Below are 18847 nucleotides of genomic sequence, written 5' to 3'. Positions count from 1 at the left end.
TTAAAATTTAATTTTTTTCCCACTCAACTACTATTGATTGTGAAAGGACGCTTTCAGCTTAAAGACCTTATAATATCATTTTTAGTGTTAGTAGGTATGGCGTTAGCTTATTTTAAAGGGGGAAAAGAGTATGCAGATGGGGGTCGCATTCTTTACCACTGAAAAAAGTATGGCCTTTCTTTCTGCCATTAAAGAATAACAGGGCTATATTAACAAAGAAAAAAATAACATGCTTAGGGCATCAAACGAAAAGGGGCACCACAAAAGAAATCTAGTAATTTTTCCCCTTGAAAACCTCCCCTCTCGTTGGAGTTACCATCTGGTCTGTAGCATGAACAGCTCTAGATGATGACTGCCCCTTAGCGAGGCAATTCGACACTCCTCCGGAGTGTTAGTTTCATGCTTTCCTATCAACTGTCATGTCACGATGTTTCCCTAAGGAGGCTTGAGAACTTTTTAGCAGTTTCCAGCCATAAACAACCCATCTAAATTATTCCGAAAGATGGATATACAATATATAAATTATAAATTTTGACAATTTTTACTACTGAACTTCCGAAAAAAAAAGTAAGATTTTTCTGAGTCTAATTTTTTTTCTCAATCTAATTATTCACCTAGTACAGTACCAACAAAAGAGATATTTTGTTTCATGAATAGAGAGTCCATGCATAGAAACATTTAAGAGCACAACGGTCTGAAAATTTAGGATATAGGCTACGTTGCTTACAGTCCCAGTAGTTTATTTTCTGATGAGACGATGTGTTTGCCTACCATTGAATAAATTTTATCTGAGGTTTAGGCACAGGCGGAGATAGACATGAACGGCGAGGGGAGGGCATGATGATGACACACCAATTTATATATATGCATTTATATTAGATCAGTCGGCTCTGTCATAGGCACTGGGAGGGGGGGGTGGAGCATTACCCTGCCATGCCCCCCCCCCCCCTCCGTATCTCCATCCATGAGTTTAGGCTGCTCTCAACTAGTGTTGTTAATATTCGACAGCCTATACCAGAGCGTCTTTTTGAGTTTCGAATTTGAATATTCAAATATTGAGATTGCAATTGTAGTGTCTTCCCAGTACTTACAAAAAATTATTTTCGTCTTTGTGGCAACACCACAAAAATCCAATGTCAAGGCCGTCTGGCCAGAGAGCTTTTGTTGTTTATATTCACCGGTCACATCTTTGTACATGTCCCTGCTCTCGTCCGAATCGCGCATTATTTTACCTTCGTTTATATTTGTAAATAAATAATTGTTTTATTGTTTAATCTATTGCTTCGAATAATATAGTTATGTCTCAAAGCCAGCTCCCATAACTATATATTGGTGACCCCCGTTTACCGAACCCGCCCGATATGGCAACCGATTCTACTGATGGATCCACCACGCAAGGCCTGCAAGCAGACAGCGTGGCAATCAAGCCACCCCCCTTCTGGTGTGAGACGCCAGCGTTGTGGTTCGTGCACTTGGAGGCTCAGTTCAAAACGGCAAGAGTGACCAGAGAAGAAACTAAGTACAACATCGTGGTCGGCGCCATGGACCAACGACTCCTCAACGTGGTCAGTGACATCGTCATATCTCCGCCTAATGATCGTCCATATGCTGCAATGAAAGAGGCTCTCACATCAAGAATGCCCGAATCAGAGAGCACCCAAATCAAGAAATTACTCTCCGGTTTAGATTTGGGCGATCGTCGACCATCACAGTTGCTCAGGGAGATGAGAAACCTCGCGGCTAACAAGGTAAGCGACGGCATTCTCAAATCTCTATGGCTGAAGCTCTTGCCACAGCATGCGCAAGCAATCTTGTCGGTGAGCTCGGAATCGTTGTCAAAATTAGCCGACATGGCCGATAAAATTCTCGAAACTTGTGATTACACGAATCCGAATATTATGACTATTGCGAAACCAGGAAATGGCGCGTCTCAGTCATCGCATGAAATATGCCTCACCTCTCTTTCATCCCAGATCACAAAATTAACTAATGAGGTGCAAGAACTAAAACGAGCTAAAAGTCGACAACGCTCGACCAGTCGATCGCGATTTCAACGGAGCAGTAGCAGAGATGTGACCCATTGCGGAAAGGACATTTGCTGGTACCATAGGCGCTACAGAGATGTGCAAAGCCCTGTGCATATGTCAGCTCATCTAATCAGGGAAATGACCCGGGGCATCATTGATGACGACGTGTGATGCCAGCCAAGTCTCCAGTCATCTTTTTCTATTTGATCGCTCTTGTAATAGACATTTCTTGGTCGACACAGGAGCGGACGTTTCCGTGATACCGGTAACTGCAAATCGCGACCCTTTCCAGACAAAAATTTTTCCTTGTATGCTGCAAACTCAACCAAAGTTCTCACTTTCAGCACCGAACGTCTATACCTCGATCTTGGTTTAAGACGAAGGTTTCTCTGGACTTTCATCGTGGCAGACGTGTCCAAGCCAATACCCGGCGCAGACTTTCTCAAAGAATTCGGCTTACTCGTAGACATCAAACGCCGACGCCTCGTCGATCCTGTCACTTCACTTAGCTCATCAGGCAGAGTCGTCACTGGTCCTTCTTGTGCATTGACGACTGTTTCTCATGACATCGGGGACGACCGCATCAGAATTCTACTGGCTGAATTTTCCTGTTTAACTCATGAATCATCCGTTCTGAGAGCTGTACCCCATTGTGTCGAGCATCACATTGTCACAAAAGGCCCGCCTGTTGTTGCCAAAACACGTCGCTTGGCTCCAGACAAGTTGCAAATTGCTAAAAAGGAATTCGACTATATGCTGCAACAAGGCATATGCAGACCCTCACAGAGCTCATGGGCCAGTCCTTTACACCTGGTGCCAAAGAAGACTAATGGTTGGAGACCATGTGGTGATTACAGAGGTCTCAACGCCATCACTCAACCGGATCGATACCCGATTCCAAATCTGCAAGACTTTTCATCAAACTTGCACCATTGCACGATCTTCTCCGCTATCGACTTGGTTCGTGCATATCATCATATACCAGTTGCACCAGAGGACATTGAACATGGTTCATACAACATTTCCTAAACAAAAAGTAAGGAGTTTTTAAGGAGTTTTCAATCGTTTTTAAGGAGTCATGGCAAACTTCATAATTTACGAGTTTTACAGTGAAAAAAATAGAGGAATCACAAATGCAAAATTGTTTTGAATCTGCCACACAAACTTTCCTTCATCTCAAAAATATAGGAGCAGAGTGGTTTACAAATTACAACTTTTTCTTTTTGCTACCCAGCATTGTAAGAATTCATAAAATAAAATCCACATACAGATAGTCCATACTTTTATATTGTCACCGAAGTGTTATAAAACCTTCAAGTTTTGGTCAAAAGTGTAACTCATTATAGCGTCACACGAATTATAAAAATTCCAATTACTCATTCATTCCCCTCAATCATTCAAAACAAAAAACCAAAGCTGAAAAGGATTTCCTTTACAAAATTATATTTGTCGCAACTATGTATTCACCACTCTTGGTGAAAGTGGATCAATACATACACAAAAGAAAAGTTGTACTATTATGATCTGTTCAGAGTAAAAAAACTTTGTTAAACTTTTATTTATAAAACTAGGTATAACATGAAACCCAAAACTCAAAGGTGTTGGTGAATTTCCACATGTAGTGGCACAATTTTGTGACAGGAATTAGAACTTATCTAGGTCCTTCTTTTTTATTTCAATTTGATTGTCAATTTCTTTGACAATGAATAATTCTTCTTTTACTGTTTTTCTCAATATATTGGACTTCAAAAACAAGGAGAGGTCTTTTTTTGATTCCACTTTCTCTGCCAGCATGTCCGCTTCTTTTTCATTCTTCAAAATGTTTCCTTCAATACACTGTTTTTTTTTTCTTTAAATTTGCAATATCTTCTTCAACACATTTTCTCTTTTCCCTCATTTCTGATGATTGTTTTTGCTGTTTTTGACTTTCTAGGTATTGGGTGTATTTTTGTCTGGCAGACGATGCAGAGAGCCTCAATTGCTTTGTGATGGGAACATTTAGAACCCCACCACACAACCTTATGTGATCATACACCAGTCTTTGTGCAATATATGATTCCTCTTTTAAATTCTCAACTTCAATGGCTTTATTCACTGAAAAACCTCGTTCCACAGATGCTTGTCCATGGGACAAGATCAAAACAACTTTGAATACACTCCAAAGCCTATCATATTTTTTTTCACTCAAGTATGAGAAGAGAAAACTGCCCAATGACATAGTTCTTGGATCGAACGTTTCAAATGCAAACTGATTTCTTTTCACAACTTGTAGGAAATCCTCATACTGGTTAAGAATTTCATCTCCATCTTCATTGGATATTTGTTTTTTTTTCGACAAATAAGATAGCACTCTTCTGAACTTTGTTTTTGCATTTTCTTGGTATGTCACAATGTATCTTGGGTCTAAACATGATGAATTTCGTACCAACATGTAATTTATGGGGCATTTCTCCATAAGTGCCTGAACGAATTTTATTATGAATGTTTGGCATTCATTTTTTAATGTAAGGTGATCTTTATCTGTCACTTTTTTTTTGGAACATTTTCTCTTTAAGTACCTGGTCCCCAATAAATCCAAAACTAACGTTGTTTTGGTGAATGTAAGCTTTCATCACTGAAGTCAAATTTACAGAGATTTTCCACTGTTTTGATTGCTTCAATGCTGTCATTCTTCATTATTCTAAAGAGCTTAAGGCACTGTTTTATCATTTTCATTGTGTCTTCAGCAAAAAAAGGCAGCAAGGGTTTATCACTCTGGTAAGCAATCAAGAATGGTTGCAAAATATTTGAAATAGATAAGAACACATTAAATTTGATCAAAATAGCACAATCTTTTGAGGCTTCTGAGATGATTGAGAAGGACTTTCATGTCACTTTAGGAAATGTTCTGTTTTCAACTTTTTTTATGTAAGTCACAATATCTTCCCAAATTTCAATTGCTCTCTCAATCGCTGGACAATTTTCAAGCCATCTGATATGGCAAAACTTCCTGGGAAGTTTTTTTGTCTTGCTGATACTGAGAAAATCCTCCCTCCTTGCAGGGGAATCCTTAAAAATCCAGTATAAACTGCTCAATATAGATGATATATTCCAGTTAGTTGCACATGCTCCTTTCATAAAAGCGTTGTTTAATATATGGAGGCCACAACTTCCAATAATCACACATTGTATTCCATATTCTTTTTGCAAGTCATGCTGCAAATTTTCAAAGAATTTCCAGTTCACTGATGGCCCATCCATTGAGATTTGCAACAGTTTTGACAAATCCAATTTTCTAGTAGCTTCATAAAAAGAAGAGAGGAGATCATCAGCCTTTGAGTGGCCCAAGAATGCCGAGGTTAAATACTGAGTCCTGACTTTATCATCACCTGAGCTCCAATATCTGACATACATGTCCATTTGTTTTTTTTGGTTTTTACTATTAAGACTTTCATCAAAAAGAAGAGTATACTTCTCCAGTGCATTAAGCTGTTCTAAAAACATTGCTTGGTAGTGTGGTGCTAATCCAAAGTGACACAAGTAGGCAGCTTTCCTCTCTCCACAGCTAAATTTTTTTGCTATTTCGCTGTCAGGAAACATTTCTTGAAAGAGCTTTGAAGTATCTTCACAAGATTTGTACGAGTAATGATGTTTAACACATTTCAATACCCAAAGAATTTCAACATCCAGTACTTCTTTCTTTGTTACGAATGAATTCACAGTGTTTTCAGATGTTGGGAGTTCCCCAGAAGAACAAGATGGTACATTTGATGAACATGCTGGGCTTTGTAAGTAATTTGTCATTGTCCCTGCAGACTGCAACTTATTGGTGACAAAACTTTTATGTTTAGCTCCTGAAAAAGAATAAAACACATTAATAAGCAATAAACCTCAAGATATTTCAAAGAAAAACAAGATACAATAAGAATTTCTTTTCTAAAAGCATTATCTGAACATTAAATTTGACAGTAGAATTGTATCTTTTAATTTTATCTATTTCTCACAATTTTGCAAATCACAAAAACAGCTTCATAACTAAAAAAAAATTTATTCAAATTATAATTTCCTGTTAGATATGCAATTCAACACTGAGCAAAAGCAACTCGGGGGGGGGGGTCATGTATTCTTTCCCTTTGAGGCGTAGCTATGAAAAATTTATTCCTAGATTAGGAACCTCTATCAAACGTGGCCAAGTTTGGAATCCAGAAATTTTTGGGGTGGTACCCCGTCGGGAGGAGCGGGGGGGGGGAGCCGCCACGATCATAGGCCTGACAAAAAAAATTTTCTTGGGGGAAAAAAAGTAAAAAAAAAAAATTTCCCAGTCAAAGGAAAAGTGCTCCCCCCCCCCTCCAAGGCAGGCCCCGCATAGCCCTTGAGCAGAATATAATATTGCAAGTCATTTGCATCCCTTCTTGAAAATCAACTACTTCTGATATGAAATTATATAAACAAAGACCATCAGAATTCATCAACTTTTTGATAAGAGGCAACTGTATGTAATTTGTAATTTTTATGCCATCTGGAACTGACGCAGATCTAGAGGGGCGGCGACACGGATCTAGGAGGGGGCGCCTCCCAAGCGCCGCGAATAATAAGGGAAAAAAAATCGTTCTGTCCCGTAAAATACGGGACGATCCAACGATCATTTGATCATTTTTGTCGCACCACGGTCATTTTTCTGCACACGAGGGCTAATTAGACCGGGACCTACAATTTATTGCCGATTCCGAACGGCAGGCTTGTTTTTTTTTATACTCATCGAGAGGTTGGTGCCCTAACCCCTCGATGGGGGACTCCCTGCGGTAGCAATTTTTTGCTGCGGTCAAGTCGCCGTTTTTTTTTTGTTGTACCCGTGTCAGGAAAGTTTTCTGACAAGGACGAACCGGGTATCGAACTCGCGACACCTCTAAACAATGAGCCGTTAAAACCCAAAACAGCTCCGTGATATGATTGGCTGCCGATGATGTAACAAAAATGAATGGGTTACCGGCTGCGAGGGATTTGGTGAAGAAAGTGGCAGTACATGGTTGGCGTCGAAATTTCATTTTGTTTATGCTTTCCTTCTTCGATGATTGTACCGCCATTTTTCCCTCACGTTTTGTGCTTGTTTTTTCTCGGGTTTTTAATTCGTAATTGTCATTCCATGACGAAAATAAACGGCCAACAAACAATACATTCTCTTTCGACTACTGTTGATGCGTTCAGAACGTGAAAGCACTCGGCTCAACATTCTTCGCAATCATCTGATTGAAAGCTATTGACATGAAATTGAATAGGAGGAGCATGTATTCTCATCGATCCTGGGTGAGTTGATTAGTTTTTTAAAATTATTCGTAATAAAGTGTCATACTTCAATTTAACGAATTGTGTAAAACCGGCATTTCCATACCTTAAATTGAGAAAATTGTTTTATCGGGAGGGGAGGGGGCGACATTAATGCAGAAATGCAGATATATGCACAGAAACTTCCTAAAATTCCTTAAATCAAGGAAATCGTGTTACGACCATCATTAAAATTGCTGGGCAGGGGCGTTCTAAGAGCATCACAGGCCCCAGAGGCGTACGCAGTGCCGGGGGGGGGGGGGTAACGTTGAAGAATTGGGTAGTGATAAGAACGTGGTCGTTATAACGTTTGTTCACTGTATTTCCATTAATTTATTTAATCTACGTAAACAAATATCTTTAGTATCTGACACATTTCTTAAATTATACGTTTGTTGCAAACACAAAGCTAAAACAGTGCCAACACAGTAACGCCAGTGGCAACAACTTTAAAATGACTGAAAATGGAAATTACGCCAGAACCTTAACCCTTTAAGCAGTTTTTAAAGTTTTCCTGATGTGCATCGCAATTGCCACTTATGTTTATAAAAGTGTGCTAAAAGAACCAGAGATATTTCGGGGTGACCAAAATAAAGTAGATCAAGTTTAACAAGATATCTCAAGATTGCCGCTGTAAGGGTTTACTGTGATTTTTGTGGGGCCAAGTGTGATTTTGCTGCTCCCACCACTAGAATTTGATTAATGATTTTGCAACTGTGTTTTTTTCCCATGTAAAATTAGCAGCCCTTGTGAATTTTGTTGCCCCCCCCCCCCCAGTTCTCATCCGAGTTGTGTTTTTGAAATGCGTGATTTTCTTTTTTTTGTAGATCTTGATCTTTGAGGTTGCAAAAGTCAGGGTAGCGGAAAGATGAATGTCTAGTGTCCTGCTGAAATAATATTATTTGAAAGTTCAGGAATCAAAGTACAGCACTGGCAAAGTCACTTTGGGCAAACCTTTGGCTCTTACCAAAGCAGAGAGGTAAGAAATTGTGAGTGATTCCCCATCTTAATGCATCTTTTCTAGTTATTGAGCTTATACCTCTATATTTAATGACATGTTGGTAGCAATGAAGTCATTAGCACGCTAACCTACATTTTTCTATATTCAATTGTGCCTTCTTTTTTTTTCAAAAATGTTATAGCCATGAAAACCACAGAAACAATTTAAAAATCAATGTTATATTAGAAATAGTACCATGGGCCCCCTCCACCAGGGGCAGCTCGAGCTTAACTGCGGCCTGGGCACAAAGCCTTGTGTGCTGCCCCTAAAGAAAACTCTTGCGAGAGAGGCTGACATTAGGGTTTCTAAATTCCTGACATTTTTGAGCCTCCGGGAACAGGATATTGTATTTCCAGACAATTTGGGAAATCACTTATTTACAGTGTAACTCTGTTTATATAACTAATTTATAATACTTTCTCATTTATATTACGATTAGGTTTAGCCTCAATTATTCTCTATACTTTTTAAAAAAAAAGTTATATTTCATTTATGCATCATATAACTTCAACTACACTACATTTTCACTCCGATTTGAATCCCAAATTTTGGCAAAAATATCATTTCACTCAATTGATGTACATGAGAATTTTTTGAAATCTCACTTAACATATCGTGTATGTAAAACACTGCAATTAGACAAATACTTAGATTTTTATACACCTTAGGTTTTGGTTTATGACACTTAACAATAAATGGCAAAATATAATAAAATTTTGCAATGATACAGTCAATAGATTTTTAGAAATTGTGTTTTAAACCAAAGTAAAATGTCAGAAATAACATTCTTCATAAAACGCCATTAAAATTTTCATTCACAGATTACTTGATGTAAAAACCAGGGTTGGGTTTTTGACATAAGTGTCAAAAACTGGTTTGAACCATCAAAATCTTAAATAAATGCTTTTGGATAATGTTTTGAACACAATAAGTATACAGTATAACATTATGAAAAACACTTTCATATGTTTCATTTTATTTACACTACTGATTACCTGTGTTCAATTTACTTAGCAAAGTGGAGCTGTTTATTCAAAATATGTGTGATAAGAGATCAGGGATAGGTTTCTTACCTCAGAAATTAGCTCAGTATTAAAACAGCCAAAAACTTATGATGTCAAATACTCTGATGTCAAATAGTTTTTGTTAACGTGATAGATAGGTTGAATAACAAAACACTTTTATGTAGATTAACATGTTTTTATATTTTGAATTATAATTACTGAGCACAAAATATCTATTTTAATATTTTAAATTTTCTGATCTACCCACAAAATTTTATTCCATATAAAATTTCTCGTGTAGCATCTGTTAATATACTAATTGTGCTTATTTATTCTCACCTAAAAATTTTATATCTTAGGTCATATAAATCCAGAGTTTTAACAAGTATTTTTAATCAAAGAACTGGTAGGACATGATGCCCATTGCATATTTAGATACAGCTTCAGTCAAAAAAACCATTGCATTATAAATGCTAGTAAATATACCATATCATAGTAAAAAAACTTATCCTTACTCATGCACTAAGTTACAAGAGTTTCTTAAGCATCATATACAAGCCAGCACTGCCAAATTAGAGAAAATTTTAGTCTTACAATTTATTATTTTGATTCCTAGATATATTCTAATGTTATGCACGATAAGGGTATCGCTTTGAATATCAGTGATTATTTAGATAATTTAATAATAACAGAAAACAACATTACATATAAGATGTAAAAGAACTTTTTTAAATACCTCTCTGTTATGAAATGAGTACAGCAGATGATTTATATCAATACACATATATAAGCAGTTAAAGAAATTTTGGAGGATCAAGAATCATCTTGGATTGAAGAATATTAAATCATTCCATAGTTTTTCGTTCAGCATTTATGCTATGCTTTATTAAAAAGTGTATATTTATTAAAAGTGTATTTGTAAGAAAGAAAACATATATTGTCCAAAATAATTCTTTAGAGTAGAAAGTTATTTTACAATCATATTAAGTATTTATTCTTTGTATAACAGTCACTTTGAACATTACATGTAATTAACATGTGCATTTCCAATGAGAATTTTTATATTGAAAAGCAATATTTAAGGTTTTTGATGTGAATGTTTAAACCGTCAAAAACTTGCCAATCCTGCTAAAAAATGCAACTCTAAAGTAGGCATAGCTTCGGTTCTAAGCGTCAAAGGCCTGGTTTGGAATCACAAAAAATGGGGCTTTCATAAAAAATGAAGAAAAAAAACAAACCAATATTTTTTCTTCCAAAATGAGGACTCATATAGTTTCTGATAACAATAACCAATTGATAACTATAGCCGAAAGAAACCCAGAAGCCAAATGATGATCTTGAGTCCTACTTGGTCAAACAGGATACATGAAAACTGGGCAACTCCATTTTACATATAGCTCAGGGCTTGACAAATCTCAGTCGACGTGGTGATTATAAAATGGGTAAATGGTCGCTTGAAATTCATGTGATTATTAAAATGGAGTCTAAGGGTGGCACAAAATTTTCTGATTTTATTGCAGTGTGCCTTTCAACATCAGGAGGAGTCATTAAGTCTCTGAAAAGTCGAAAAACATTATTTAGGACTGTTTTGAGGAAAAATCATGCTGGGTTTTTTTTCCCTTTAAGCTAAAATCTCTTTTTTTAAATTCAGTCATGTGTTTAATTTATGTACTGTATGTGTTCCATAGATCCCTTGAGACAGTCTTTCAAGCAAAAACTGGATTTGGATAATTGACTGAGAATTTGAAGTTTCTTTTTTGGATCTTACCTTTAGTGTGCCTACATTGCCGGAAGCTCATTACAAAAGCAGCTTCACACGTCCATGGATTATAGCAGCTAATAATATTCAGATAGCCTATCAATGATGTCATGTGCAAGCAAAAATCATCATCCAGAATACAGAAATGTTTGTCAATGGGGGGGGGGGGGGGTGTTACATTTTTTAATCTACAAAAGTATGGTTAAATCTCTGCTTCTAAATGCAAAAAAAAAAAATATAAGAAAAAGCCATAAGTCCTGATAACTGTCAATGAACTTTTGCCTATGTTACAATATTGGTCCATTCTATATTTTATATTAGGGATTGATAGCAATATCCAAATGATAGCATTATGCATGATTTCAATAAACCGCATCTACTGTATTGTGTAAAAAGAATTTTGGCCTCCTCCTCCGATACCCTCCACCTCCCTTGTCAGCAAAATTTTAAATATATTATAACAATAATTTCAAATATTTTCAGAAAAAAATATTACAAAAGAAAACACCTTTTACGTGCTATTGTAATCATTTTCAATTAATTTAAATCATTTTTTAAAGGTTGGTAACTTTTAAAGTTTTTCTGTAGAAAATTCCTTGTCCGCCCCCCCCCCCCTCTCAGAAGTCAATTCTGCTTCTGCTCAAGTGTATTGTAGCACGTTTTTTGTTCCATGCATGATGCTAAGGTGAAAATGGGGTTTCACCTGTTCTGCCATCTTTTTAAAACTATCCCATCTCTTTTGGAACACCATCTGTTTGCTCACCGTCCTTGCTTGAGTTAAAAACCTATTCCCAGCATCAGTCCTCGATTGGGAAATTTCCCTGTTGTGGCCTTTCAGTTTGTATTTGTATTATTAATTGTTAAATGAATGTTTTTTCATCATAACTGCTTGTCTAGTATTTTACAATTGTTTTCATTCTCTTTTCAGATAAAATGAAAGCTGGGGTCTTTCTCCACAAAACACTAGATGATATCAGAGATTCATTAGTTTCAGTTCTGGAAAGGAAACATTTAATCACCAAAAAGACAACTTTCAAAAGGAGTTTGACACTTTTATGCTAAGAAAGTAGAAATGATCGAAAGTTTAGAAAGTCCTTTGCATGTGCATAGTGGCTGCAATCATACGCATTGTAAATGAACATTAGTTGATATTTTTTCATCAATAAATACTTCAATTTCAATTTATTTTGTGATTTATTTACAAAAATGATGTGAAATTTTCATTGAACTCTGAAGACTTGCTAGGATTTGGAGCGGAGGTGCTTTTGAACTTTTTCTAAACAAGTCTGATTCCTATCCTTTGTTACTGCATTAATTTATATTCACCAGCTTATGAATTTTGATATTCGAGAAGTGGAAAGATATTTTGAATAACATTGAATTTTGAAAATATAAAGGTATTTGGGTATTGCTTTTTTGGCAATAATGGTAGCCTATACAAAAAAAATTTTATTACCCTTTCAGACCTTGAATTCAATGATAACACACCTACAATCCTTGAAGTCAGGGCTGAACTCACAAAGTTAAAAGAAAAAAATCTACAGCGAGAAAAAGTTTACCACATTTGTGCTTTCTGGGATCCGAGTCAATTAGCTCGAGGAAAAACGCCAGTGACACAATATTTCTTGCACTGTCTTTACAGCAGGGGGCCACTAACTCTTTTCCCATAATATTTAGTGCAAAGCAATGTAAAAACAATAGGTTGCTTGTTTTCCCATCCAAGCCATCATTCCTCTAGTGATTAAAGCACAAAACTTGGGTGAAACCTGATAACGCGAGCGCATACAAACAAACGAAATTTTGAATAGCTCAATTTATTTGTGCAGTATTTCCAATACTTCAAGTGTAAAACCAAAGCATAGAAAGACTGGCCCCGAAGAATTTGATTTGATAGTTTGTTGTTTGAACAACATTTCATTTTGTGTCAACGTCTCTTTTTCCAGCAATTAAAAAAATCTGCCAAATTACTGATCTCCTTGTTGGTCCTGCTCAGTAGCGTACGCAGGATTTTCTTAAGGAGAGGTGCTCATTTTTTTTCACTGCAAAAAAAAAAAAAAACACTGATAGCTTGGGGAGGGCATATAGGTTCCCTGAGCACCCCCCCCCCCCCCCGCGTAGCCTTCTGTTTGGGGGTTTCGAACCCCATCTTGCGCACGTCAGCGGTTCTGCGCTTTTTTTTCAGTATGTTGCACATTAATACAGCATACTCAGTATATATATAATGATGAAAACTAAAAATATGAACATATAATAAATAAAAAATTATGAAAATTTAGAATTCTAAGAGATACATTATTAAAATCTAATGTGAGAGTTAATTATAACCCCATTGTTGAAAATTTAGAATGAAAGAAATACGCAATTGAAAATTTATGACAAGTAATTATAAAATTGTATTTTTGAAAAAAATTTTGAGAATCGGTAAAAGCTTTCAATTGTCCATCAGTGCCGGGAGGGGAGGTCCATCCCCTCAAAACCTAAGAAAATGACAGAGATATATGTTATAACATGGCACATTTGTTTGCTGTCTATTATTCTGTCCCCTCCCCACAAAAATAAATTTCTGGACAGGGCCGCCACTACAGGTGCTTAGTTAGGCGATGCAAGCAAGCATTTTGGTGCCTCGTCCTTCTAATATTGAAGGTGGGGTTAATAGATTATATTTGCGCCCCCTCTGGTCCGGTGCACCAAATCTGTTTGCTGCCCTGGTCCTGGGATCCATTTGATGTAGTGGCTCTCTTATTGTTAAAACACTATACTGATAAGAATCATGACGAAACTTTTTTCGCTTATAAGCTTGGAAGTGAAAAAAGTTTAGTCCGTGTGATTACACGGACCAACTGGAATCTTGCCATTGACCCTTCGCTTCAACATTACTGTATGCAAGGATACTCAATCTTTAGGAGAGCGCGGGCCACTTCCTCGTTGATTTGAAAATGTGTCACGGTCCACTTAGTTCATGTGGAGATATACCGTGGGCCACTTGAGTGTTCTGGAGCTGAGCCACGGGTAACGAGTAATATGTGGAACTGCACCGCAGGCCGCTTACGTGCTCTGGAACTGTGCCGCACATCACTTAAGTGATCTGTAAATATGTCGTGGGTCACTTGACTGATTTGTAAATGTGTCACGGGCCACTTGAGCGATGTGAACTGTTCCAAAGGCCCCTTAAGTGATCTAAAATGTGCCGCGGATCACTAAAATGTGTCGGGTTCGCTCAAGTGTTCTAGACCATGCCGCAGGTAAGTGACCTGTGTATATGTCGAGGGTCACTTGAGTGATTGATTTTAAACTGTTCCAAGAGCCATTCAAGTTCTCTGTAAATGTGCCACGGACCGTTTAAGTGTGCTGTGGAACTGTGCGGCGGTCACTGAAGTGATCTAAAAATTTTTACAAAATTAAGTTTGAGGTCGCAGGCCACATCAGATAAGTCCGAGGACCACAGTTGGCCATGGTTCGAGCATGTATGAAACAACAGCACAGTAGTATTGAATGCAACCAATATCTCAAAACGAGAAATTTCATGGATGGGAAATTTTCATTAGAATTAAAAATTCACGGTTTGAAAAAAAAAATTCTCTCTCGAAGACAAAAATCCACAAAATGAGTATTTTTACTAGAAATGACGTGATAACGGGGGAAATTTTACAATTTTCTGAGTTCTACGTAATTTTGTCCCGTAAAATACAGATTACATGGTCATACGATTTCCAGATACAGTTCTGTTTTGAAAGATAGCAACATAAGGTCATCTTGGCGACTTGTTTCTAAGATGGAAAAGTATAATTTCTTGCCAAATATGATAAACTAATGAAACCACGTTAGTACGTTTATACTGACGTCACTCCCTCATCAGCCAATCATATCACTGAGCCGTTTTGGGTTTTAACGGCTCGTCTCTAAACATCCTTTGGTAGGCGAGCATCTTATCGACCGGGCTACCCACGATCCAATAACAATTTTTTTTAATGTAAAAAAACATTTTTTTTAAATTAAAATTTCGAAAGAAAATAATTTTTTTACGAAATTCATCACGAAACATATAAAGTTTTTTTAAAAAAAATGTTTAAAAAAAAATTTTTTTTTTTCGTCTGGGTGGACGGGAAGGGGGGGGGGCGGCGCAGGAGCGCCCCCCCCCCACGTATGTTTCTGATCCCACCAATATGCGTTAGGAGGTAGGGGGGCAGTGCTGACGAAATTTTGCTGACAAGGGGTGGTCAGAGTTTTGCTCACAGGGGATCAAAAATGGCTACAAATTCACTGACGTAATACTTTAATGGCCCCTTATTCTTCATACACGTGAGAGCACGTTTTGATTGGTTAGCGCAAGCGGAAGATGGCATGCTTAATGTCTTTTTTTGCGAGCGCACAATATGCACGTAAAACGATAATTGTTTGCGGAAACTCAAAAAACTAATGTCGGAAAATACGGAATTCCGCAAAAATACGCAGAAATCACGTCTGTACGTGTGGTTTATTCCACATCATTTTACAAATATTTAGCTTTACACAAATGCAGAATAATAATTAATTCCATCAATCAAATAACAGTAGATTATAATAGACTGCAGAGATTTAATAAATAGCTATCAAGGGAGAAGATGCAGAAGGATCGAAAAGCGATCCTCACGAATCAAATTACGCACCTCTTTTTAGACTTCGCTTCTTTTACAAAATTTATCATGCCAAATTATTAATTTTAAATTTGATAATTTTTGGCGCACCATGGGCATTTTATGCGCAGAAAGACCGAAACCTATAGTTTAGAACCGAATCCGAACGGCTACTATTTCATTATTCAACGGAAGGTTCTTACTACATGTACAGCCGGCTAAATAACATATTTCATTAATTGCTGCTCAATGAATTACACACAGAGACTATTTCTAAAAATAGTCTATTCAACTAAAATCACTGAAGCACGCGATTTCTATAAAAAATGTTTTCTTTGACAATCTTAATCTTAAAAAGTAAACAAAAAATGAAATTAAGACTTACCTTTCATATGCTTTCTAACAGCGGATTCACCCATGTTGGATACGACGAATATTTTGTTGCAAATTCCGCATTTCGCTTTAAAGCGGTCGCTATCTTGCAGCAGCCATTCTTTATACTCAATTTTTTGCAACCAAGTTTTATTAAATGTACACTTTCCACCAGGCATATTTGAAAACAAAACCTAAGTTGAGATCCGGTATAAAAAGAAAAACTACATACATAAATCAAAGCAGGACATCACTCAGAAAGCTGACCTCCTTGACCTGAGTGGGTAGGATTGTTAATGAACCTCCACACACACAGCCACATTGGATGTTCTAATTCCCCTTCCCTGTTTCCAGGTTTCTTATTACAAAAGATTTTTTTTTTCTTTTCTCCCTTTCTTTTTATTTGGGGAGGGGACCCTTATCTCTCATTTTTCTAAGCAACACTATTGGGATCTCCATGGGGAATGCCTATTCTAAGAAGGATCATTCATTCCAACAGAGAAAAAAAAAACTTTTTTAGGAGTGGCTATAAAAAGTAAGGAGTTATAAGGGCCCTTCCACAGGGAAATAAAAAGTAAGGACTTTTTAAGGAGTTTGTAAGGATGTGTGAACCCTGTTGAAAAAACTGTCATCACAACACCATTCAGCTTATTCGAATTCACCAGAATGACATTCGGCCTACGAAATGCGGCCCAGACCTTCCAACGTTTTCTCCATTGTGTGCTCAGAGGCTTAGACATTGATGACCTCTTGATTGCTTCAAAAAATGTAGACGAGCATCACATTCATTTACGACAAGTTTTCGAGAGACTCAAAGATGCTGGTCTTGTAATCAATCTCGAAAAATGCTCGTTCGCTCAACCTGAAATCACCTATCTTGGTCATCACATCGTTGCTGAAGGTATCCGTCCAACATCCGAACGAATCAATGTCATCCAAGACTACAAGAGACCAGAGACTGTAAAAGATCTACGAAAATATCTCGGAATAATCAATTTTTACCATCGATTTATTCCTAGTGCTGCGAAAACTCAAGCTATTCTTAACGACTACCTCAAGGGCAGCAAGAAAAACGACAAATCTCCAATCGAGTGGTCTGAAGAAGCTATTGCAGCATTTGAGTCAACCAAGCAACAGCTCATTGATGTTACCATTCTCGCTCATCCGTCCCCTGATGCGGAACTTGCTGTAATGGTCGACGCATCCGATATGGCTGTTGGAGGAGTTGTTCAACAAAAAGTCAAAAATGATTGGCAACCGCTAACGATTGACTCCAACTCAGACTCGTTACAGCACGTACGACCGAGAACTTCTCGCTGTGTATTCAACAATAAAGCATTTCCGTTACTTCCCGGAAGGCAGAAAATTCACACTTTACACTGATCACCGTCCTTTCATTTTCGCTACTCAGCAAAAAGCAGAAAAGGCTTCTCCTCGTCAAATACGCCATCTGGATTTCATATTTCAGTTCACAACAGACATACAACATATCTCGGGTAAAGACAATGTGGTAGCTGATACCTCGTCCAGACTCGACGAAATTCATATGCCTCAAACTGTGGACTACACTGAAATGGCTAAAGCACAGGAGGATGACGATGAACTGATCAAGATACTTTCTTCAAACACAAGTCTCAAACTTCAAAAATTTCCAGTTTTTGGTTCCAACTTACAAATCTACTGTGATGTTTCCACTGGACAAAGCAGACCGTATGTTCCAGAGTCCTTCCGAAAAACTGTTTTCAACTCTGTTCATGGACTTTCACATCCTGGCATCCAAGCTACTGCCACAACTATTGCCAAAAAATTTGTTTGGCCTTCAATCAAAAAAGATTGCAAAACATGGGCAAAATCCTGTCTGACATGTCAGAAGTCCAAGATACACAAGCATACCAGAGCACCTGTGGGACATTATCTACCAGTTTCCAAGCACTTTGACGAAATACATTTGGATATCATCGGTCCCTTACCCTCTTCAGAAGGACATCAGTATTGCGTAACCTTGATTGACAGGTTCACGAGATGGCCTGAAGCCATACCAGTTCCAGATATCCGAGCCGACACAGTGGCAGCAGCAATATACTACGGATGGATCGCTCGTTTTGGCGTTCCTAGTGTCATTATTACCGACCAAGGTTCCCAATTTGAGTCCCACCTCTTTACAGAACTGTCACACAAAATCGGATTCCAAAGACGGCGCACCACCGCTTACAATCCGAAATGCAACGGCTTCATCGAAAGATGGCATCGAACTCTGAAAGCTGCAATCAGATGTCACAGCAACAAGCAGTGGACTCGAGTGTTGCCTACAGTCCTCCTGGGATTAAGGTCCACATTCTGAGAAAAGTTCAACTCAACCTCAGCTGAAATGGTTTACGGCACGAACATCCGACTGCCAGGGGACTTTCTCGATGCATCTGCCTCATCTCCATCTTCTTCCAATTTCATTCAACATCTTCGTGATCATTTCAACGACCTTAGACCAGCTCCGCCGTCAAGGCATTCAACACCGCATGTTTTCATCTCTTCAGCGTTAAACACCTGTCCTAGTGTATTCATTCGTACGGGCGCTGTGAGAAAACCCTTTCAAGCTCCGTACGAAGGTCCATACAAAGTCATCACAAGGACTGAGCAATATTACACTCTCTCAGTAAACGGCAAAGAAAAAAACATTTCCACAAACCGGTTGAAACCCTGCTTCACAGAGAACTTCGACTCATCTCAAGTCAATGGAAAACCTAACGAAAATCAAGCACCTCATCCGAAGACTT

General features: G+C 37.7%; 2 protein-coding genes and 1 long non-coding RNA gene across 3 annotated transcripts; 1 reads left to right on the top strand and 2 right to left on the bottom strand.

Moving 5' to 3' along the window:
* Window positions 1-3197: 3197 nt before the first annotated feature.
* On the bottom strand, window positions 3198-4482 carry LOC149072552 (uncharacterized). The gene has a single exon (XM_089246347.1). It carries the CDS (start codon window positions 4480-4482, stop codon window positions 3856-3858), a length of 627 nt encoding a protein of 208 aa, XP_089102473.1. The 3' UTR covers window positions 3198-3855.
* Window positions 4483-4883: 401 nt separating this feature from the next.
* LOC149072550 (uncharacterized) lies at window positions 4884-16402 on the bottom strand. The gene is made up of 2 exons (XM_089246346.1): window positions 16090-16402; window positions 4884-5860 (listed from the first exon to the last, which is right to left on the bottom strand). Exons 1-2 carry the CDS (start codon window positions 16253-16255, stop codon window positions 4893-4895), a joined length of 1134 nt encoding a protein of 377 aa, XP_089102472.1. The 5' UTR covers window positions 16256-16402; the 3' UTR covers window positions 4884-4892.
* Window positions 8148-12272, top strand: LOC149072551 (uncharacterized). The gene is made up of 2 exons (XR_016194362.1): window positions 8148-8307; window positions 12020-12272. It is a non-coding gene; the product is annotated as an uncharacterized LOC149072551 (long non-coding RNA).
* Window positions 16403-18847: the final 2445 nt, after the last annotated feature.

Source organism: Pholcus phalangioides, unplaced genomic scaffold, assembly GCF_987345545.1.
Source record: "Pholcus phalangioides strain wild (caught in Gottingen) unplaced genomic scaffold, Ppha-v1.0 ptg000017l_1, whole genome shotgun sequence".
Classification (NCBI taxonomy): domain Eukaryota; kingdom Metazoa; phylum Arthropoda; class Arachnida; order Araneae; family Pholcidae; genus Pholcus; species Pholcus phalangioides.
Note: the sequence above shows the minus strand (reverse complement) of the source record. Positions and strands in the feature narration are given on the sequence as shown.